At 38.1% G+C, this 7,759-nt stretch overlaps 1 protein-coding gene across 1 annotated transcript; it reads right to left on the reverse strand.

The window, feature by feature from the left end:
• Nucleotides 1–6,422: 6,422 nt before the first annotated feature.
• On the reverse strand, nt 6,423–7,367 carry LOC103206046 (olfactory receptor 12D2). Its single transcript, XM_007951482.2, has one exon. It carries the CDS (start codon nt 7,347–7,349, stop codon nt 6,423–6,425), a length of 927 nt encoding a protein of 308 aa, XP_007949673.1. The 5' UTR covers nt 7,350–7,367.
• Between the last annotated feature and the right edge of the window lie 392 nt (nt 7,368–7,759).

Raw genomic sequence — 7,759 nt, forward strand, 5'->3', positions numbered from 1 at the left:
AGGGTAATAATATCCATTTTTTTTTTTTTTTTGTATCACTTCAAAACCAAAATAACTTGGAGTATGTAATTATTATGCTTATAATTTAAATATTATTATAAACATCTAGAATCTTAGAGTTGAAAGAAATTTTAGAAGTCATGTTGATTAACATCATACCCAAATTATAAATTCGTTTTTCCACTTTTATGTAGGTTGTCATTTGTTCTCTGCTTAAATAGTCAGTTATAGACTCTTGGGTGAAACTTAAAGAAGATAAAGGGTCAGCTTTGTATAGCTTCTACAATTATTAAGGGCAGGCCTCTTGGGCACTCTAGGCTAGACTAGAAGGTCCCTAAGAATCTTAAGGACATACCTTGTAGACATTTACAGAAATAAAAATGTTTCTAGGACCAGGGGCATATCTATTGAAAATAGTGCCTATGGCAAGAACTGCATCTGTGCCCCTATCTATACATCTGACAACTATCTTTTAAATAACTTTAACATAATATCAGCTTGAAAACACAAGTCAAGCTCATTAATCCTTTCCTTAATATGCTATGGCATTACAAGAAAATTGCAACTGTGCCTTTCTTGCTTTCACTGATGGAAATCGTTCTGTGATGTGGTGATAGTCATTTTTTTTTTCTTCTCTTTCCACTTACAGCAGAGCAAGATCACAACATCTAACTTGACCTTTGGAGACTCTCAAATATGAAAGTATTACTTTTGACTTGCTTCGTCATTTCTTACAGCTGTTGATAAAATTTGTGATAATTTATAGAACCTGGTTAGTGGTGTGACTCCTTTAAGTGTGCCCAGGGCATGTGCCATAACTTGCTGTACCTTAAACACTCCTATGTCTAGGACACATAAAAGTGTTGTCCCACAATATTTTGATGTTCAACCCAAGGCACAGTGGAGCTTATCTCAAAGAAATTTGTGGAAATGCTAATTGAATAAACTTTAATAAGATCATAAAACTCTAAAATGGCTTAAAGAGACTTTCATTGGTGTCATCAATTTCAATTTCATAATTTTGACCATCAAGGAAAGAATTAGAAAAATTACTCATCTGGATTTTTAACTTATTATGTGACTATTTTGTGTCTCCCAATTCCACCTTCTGGAATGAGATTATCTACTGTGGTCATCCTATATCTGTCCTACCAGTGTGTGTTTAGTTTGTGACGAACAGATGATTTGACCTTTTAGTTCAAAACTCTTCAGCTCTAAAGGAGCTATACACAAGAAGCTCTATCTGCACCTTGACCTAACTTAGATGAAAATTCCTAGATTTTGAAGCTGAAGCTATAATGAATGAGACTTTAGGATTAGTAGGAGGAGAAATCCACCTCTCATCTACCAGTTTTCCCTACTGTAGTTGCTTGCATATTGCTGTGATGCTGGAAGCTATGCCATCATTATTTCAAATATCAGCAGGGTCATCCATGGTAGGCTGGTTTTAGTAGAGCTTCCAGACAAAGACAGACTAGAAAGAAAGACATGGCCAGGTCCACTTCTGAAAAAATTGGCCATGGAAAACCTTATGAATAACAACATTTTCTGATATAGTGCCAAAAGATGAGCAATCAGATTGGAAGCTACTGAAAATATGACCGGGGAAGAGATGCCTTCTCAAAGTAGAGTCAATCTTAATGATATGGACTGAATAAAGCTTTCTTGATCTTCATTTACTGATGTGACATGACTCAAAATGAGCAGAAACAAGTGCAAATATCCATTAATAACTGGAACATGAAATGTATAAAGTATGAATGTAGAAAAGTTGGAAGTTGTAAAAAATGAAATGGAATGCACAAAAATTGTCATTTGAATGATAGTAGTAGTAGTAGTTAATACTACTATCATTCAAATTTATGCACCAACCATGAAAGCCAAATATGAAGAAATTGAAGTTTTTTTTTAAATCAACTTTTGCAGTTGAAAATTGACCAAATGTGCAATCAAGATATATTTATTATTATTGGTGACTGGAATGCAAAACTTGGAAACAAGAAGCACTGGTAGTTGGAAAATAAAAATGGTGTTGGTAATGGAAATGACACTAGAAATTGCACGTAGAATTTTGCTAGACTTATTTGTAAGACTTACTTATTGTAAAAGCCTTTTTCAACAACATAAATGGTGACTATACATGTGGATCTTGACAGATGGAATATGCAGGAATCAAATCAGCTACATCTGTGGAGAGAGAGGATGAGGAAGCTCAATATCATCAGTCAGAACGAGGCCAGAGGCCAATGTGGAAGAGACCATCAATTGCTCATATGCAAGTATAAATTGAAGCTGAATAAAATTAAAACAAGTCAACAAGAGTCAAAATATGCTGTTGAGTATATCCCACCTGAGTTTAAAGACTATCTGGAGAATAGATTTGATGGATTGAGCATCAGTGATGAAAGATGAGATGAGTTGTGGGATGACAAGGACATCATACATGAAGAAAGCAAAAGGTCATAAAAAAGACAGGAAAGGAAGACAGACAAAAATGGATGTCAGAAGAGAGTGAAACTTGCTCTTAAACATAATAGTTAAAGTGAATGGAAGAAATGACGAAATAAAATACTTGAACAGAAGATTTCCAAGGTCTGCTTGAGAAGACATAGCAAAGTATTATAATGAAATGTGCAAAGACCTGGAGTTAGGAAATTAAAAGGGAAGAACATGCTTGGCCTTTCTCAAGCTGAAAGAACTGGAAAAAAAGTAAATTCTTGAGTTGCACTCTTGAAAGATTCAATGGGCCAAATATTGAATGATGCAGGAAGCATTGAAAGAAGATGGAAGGAATATACAGAGTCACTGTACCAAAAAGAATTTGACAACATTCATTCATTTCAGGAAGTAGAATATGATGAAGAACAGATGCTATTGAAGGAAGAAATCCAACCTACACTGAAGGCATTGGTGGAAAACAAGGCCTCAGGAATTGATGGAATATCTATTGAGATGTTTCAACAAATGGATTCAGCACTGGTGGTGCATATTTATTTATGCCAAGAAATTTGGAAGACTGCTAGTCAACTAGAAGATATCTATATTTGTGCTTATTCCAAAGAAAAGTGATCCAACAGAATACACAAATATCATCAATATTACATGCAAGTAAAATTTTGCTGAAAATAATTAAAAATGGTTGCTGCATTATATTGATAATTCAACCCAGATTCAGAAGGTGATGTGGAATGAGGTATAGCATTGATGATATCAGATGGATCTTAGCTGAAAGCAAAGAATACCAGAAAGATGTTTACTTGTTTTATTGACCAAGCAAAGGCATTTGACTATTGTATCATAACAAATGGGAGCTCCGGTAGCATAATGCCTAAGGCACTTGACTGCTAACCAGAAGGCTGGCGGTTCAAACCCACCAGCCACTCCTCGGAAGGAAGGCTGGGCAATCTACTTCCATAGTGATACTGCCTTGGCAACCCAAGGAGGGGTTGCTATGTTTCGGGTCCGACTTGTCGGCACATAACAACAACAAGAACATCATAACAAATTATGGAAAGCTGTGAAGAATAGGAATTCCAGAACACGTAACTGTGCTCATGAGATACCTGTATATAGACAAAGAGGCAGTAGTTCAAACAGAACAAGGTGCTACTGCATGGCTTAAATCAGGAAGGGTGTGCTTCAGGGTTGTATTCTTTCACCATACTTATTTAATCTGTTTGCTGAGCAAATAATCCAAGAACCTAGACTACATTAAGAAGAACACAGCATCAGGACTGGAGGAAGACTCCTTAGTAACCTGCAATACACAGATGACACAGCCTTGCTTGCTGAAAATGAAGAAGGCTTAAAGCATTTACTGATAAAGGTCAAAGACTACAGCCTTCACTATGGATTGTACCTGAACATGAAGAAACAAAAATTTTCAATACTGGATCAATAAGCAATATCATGATAAATGAATAAAAGATTCAATTTGTCAAGAATTTCATTTTATTTTGACCCACAATCAATATGGAAGCAGGAACCAAGAAATCAAATGGTGTATTACATTGGCCAAATTTTCTGCAAAAGACCTTTTTAAAGTGTTAAAGAGCAAAGATGTCACTTTGAAGACGCAGGAGTGTCTGGCCCAAGCCATGGTATTTTCAATAGCCTCATATGCATGTGAGAGTTAGCTAATGGATAAAGAACACCACAGACAAATTGATACATTTGATTTGTGATGTTGGTGAAGAATATTAAATATTCCGTGGACTGCTAGAAGAATGAACAAATCTGTCTTGGGGAAAATTCAGCCAGAATGTTCCTTAGAAGTGAGAATGGCCAGACTTTGTCTTTCATACTTTGGCTATGTTGTCCCAAGGGACTAATCCCTGGAGAAGTATATCATGCTTGGTAAAGTAAAGAGTCAGAGAAAAAGGGAAGACCATCAATGAGACAAACTGACACAGTGGCTGTGACAATGGGCTCAAGTATGGCAATAATTGTGAGAATGGCACAGGACTTGCAAGTATTTCGTTATGGTGTACATAGGGTCTCTATGAGTTGGAGCTGGGTCAATGGCCCCTAACAACAACAACAACAGGAAGAGAATTTTGTTTGTGGGGACAATGCAAATTATTTGCAGTAATAAGTAGGACTGTGTTGGATTAAGGATGTCCACAAAATCTTGATTGTTTTCTCATTTAGGAAAAACCAGTTGTTGAGTTGAGTTAAACCCATGTTGTCACTGTTTGTCAGAATAGAATAGTGCTCCATTGTTTTCTATCACCATAAGCCATGGGGAAAGTAATGCACAAATGAGACAGAAAGCGATTTTTGAGATTTTTTTCAACCTGACTCCACTTTTAGCTATATTTCACAGTAGTCATTGATATTTTGACCAGATATTTAAAAGATCTCTGAAGATAAAGGTGCCATAACTCTTAGTGTATAGTTCATTTGTTTTAATTAGTTATTTGCCTTCCTGCTTGGTGAAGAAAAAATCATGATATGTTGTTATTGTTATTAGGTGCTGTCAAGTCAGTTCCGACTTGTAGCTACCCAATGTATGACACTCCTGGTCCTGCGCCAGCCTCACAATCCTTGCCACAACTGAGCCCCTTGTTGCAGCCACTGTGTCAATCCATCTCATTGAGGGCCTTCCCCTTTTTCGCTGTTCCTCCAATTCACCAAGCATGATATCCTTCTCCAGGAAATAGTCCCTGCTGACAACATGACCAAAATAGGTGAGACAAAGTCTGACCATTCTTGCTTCCAAGGAGCATTCTGGCTGCATTTCTTCCAGGACAGATATGTTAGTTCTTCTGGCAGTCCATGGTACTGTCAGTATTCTTTGCCAACACCACTACTCAAAAGCATCAACTCTTCTTTGGCCTTCCTTATTCATTGTTTAGCTTTCACATGCATATGAGGCTACCAAAAACACAATGGCTTCAGGTAGGTATGGGGGCTCTGGTGGTGTAGCACCTAAGGCATTTAACTGCTAACCAGAAGGTTGGTGGTTCGAGCCCACCAGTTACTCCTCGGAGGAAAGATTTGGAAATCTACTTCTGTAGAGAAACCGCCTTGGAGACCCAAAGGGGGGTCGCTATGAGTTGCAATCGACTCCACAGCAATGAATTTTTCTTTGTTTGTTTTGGTTAGGTGCACCTTAGTCTTCAAAGAGACCTTTTTGCTCTTCAGTATCTTATAGCAGTCTTTTGCAGCAGATTTGACCAGTGTAATATGTTGCCTGATACACCTCTTAAGAATTTCTCTTCCTCATAGGTGAATTAACATTTGCATGTACAATTCAATAATCATGACACTAAAACAAAATCCACAAAATATAAAAGTATAATAATTTTATTGTTTACATTAAAGTGTGTTAACCTAAAGGAATAAAGTAAATAAACAAACTTAAATATTATCCATATACCCAATACGTGAATAAGATAGGAATATTTCTACACCTATTTCACATGAGAATATGTTAAAATATACAATAAATCAATTATATGAACTGATATTCCAAAACAAATTCAACAGTAGGGTTACATGGCTGGTGTTCAACTTGTTCAAGTTTGCTTTGCTCCTTACTTACTAATGGGACTTTACAATTTATACTTCTTTTGTGCAATTCTCTCTTATATAAATATACATATATATACATAAATATAAGGAGCTCTGGTAGCATAGTGGCTAAGGCACTTGACTGCTAACCAGAAGGCTGGCGGTTCAAACCCACCAGCCACTCCTCGGAAGGAAGGTTGGGCAATCCTACTTCCGTAGTGATACTGCCTCGGAAACCCAAGGAGGGGTCGCTATGAGTCGGGGCCGACTCGATGGCAAACAACAACAACAACAACAACAACATAAATATATACTTAAACAATTTGAGAAGCAGTAGAAATTAAAATTTCATCTTTCTCATTGGCTGCTTATTTATGCCTCAGAAGAATACTCTAGATTCCTTCACGTCATAGCTTCTTTCTAATCTCTCTGATCAAGGCTCTCTTCACTTCCTTGTTCCTCAAAGTATAGATCAGTGGATTTAGTACAGGTGTGACTACAGTGTACATGATGGCAATGACCTGTTCCTGATTCATGGAGCTGCCTGAGGCAGGACAAATATACGTGATGACAACAGGAGTATAGAAAAGAATAACTACCATGAAGTGGGAGACACATGTAGACAGTGCTTTGTGAAGCATGCTACAAGAATGGGTCTTGAAGAAGAGGTACATGATAATATAGAAATAAGAGAGAAGTGTGAGAAAAAAGGAGCCCATGGCAATGGTTCCTGTGACAGTATTGAGCAGCCATTCATTGAGGTCAGTGTTCCCACAGGCCAACTCCAGCAATGGCTTAATATCACAGAAGAAGTTATGGATACGGTTGGAACCACAGAAGTTCAAGCGAGAGGTCATTATGGAGTGCATCAGGGCATGGAAAAACCCAGTGACCCAGACTGTGCTAGCCATCTGTGTGCAGCGCTTATGATTCATGATGACGGTGTAATGAAGTGGTTTGCAGATAGCCACAAAGCGGTCAAGGGCCATCATGGCCAACATTATGGCCTCTGTGCTGCCCAGGAAGTGAAAGAAATGAAGCTGGCTTATGCATCCCACAAAAGAAATTGCTTTCTGTATAGAGAGAAGGTTCTCCAGCATCTTTGGCAACGTCACTGTGGAGAAACAAATATCTAGACATGAAAGGTTTCCCAGGAAGAAATACATAGGTGAATGGAGTCTTGGATCAGAGATGACGATCATCAGGATAGCTCCATTCCCAGCCACATTGGCAAAGTAGATGATGAGGAAAACCACAAAGAGAAAAGGCTGCAGTTCTTGGATGTCTGTCACTCCCAGGAGGAGAAATTCAGTGACTGAGGTTTGATTCAGCATCACTTAAAAGACAAAACAATATATGGAACACTATCTCTAATGAGAGTCAGAATCTTCCCAGCCCAGGATTTTCTGGCTGAGACAAAAATATTTTGTGGGAGAGTATAGCTGTTTGCAGGAGCTCTGGTGGCGTAGTGCCTAAGGCATTTGACTGCTAACCAAAAGGCTGGCGGTTCAAACCCACCAGACACTCTTTGGAAGGAAAACTGGGCAATCGACTTCCCTAGTGATACTGCCTCAGAAACTCAAGGAGGGGTCACTATGAGTTGGATCTGACTTGATGGCAGTGAGTTGGTTTTTTGGTTTATAGCTGTTTGAGGGTTCCCAGCTGGGGCAAATGGTTTGCACTCCAATACTAACAGAAGGATTGGTAGTTTGAACCTACCTAGGTATCTTGTAGAAGAAAGCTT

The sequence above is a fragment of the Orycteropus afer genome, unplaced genomic scaffold (assembly GCF_000298275.1).
Source record: "Orycteropus afer afer isolate SDZICR_OR568_19922 unplaced genomic scaffold, OryAfe1.0 scaffold00294, whole genome shotgun sequence".
In the NCBI taxonomy this organism is placed as follows: Eukaryota; Metazoa; Chordata; class Mammalia; order Tubulidentata; family Orycteropodidae; genus Orycteropus; species Orycteropus afer.

Bases quoted from the DNA above. Each gene is read 5' to 3' on its own strand.
- LOC103206046 (XM_007951482.2), bottom strand. From the start codon at position 7,349: ATGCTGAATCAAACCTCAGTCACTGAATTTCTCCTCCTGGGAGTGACA.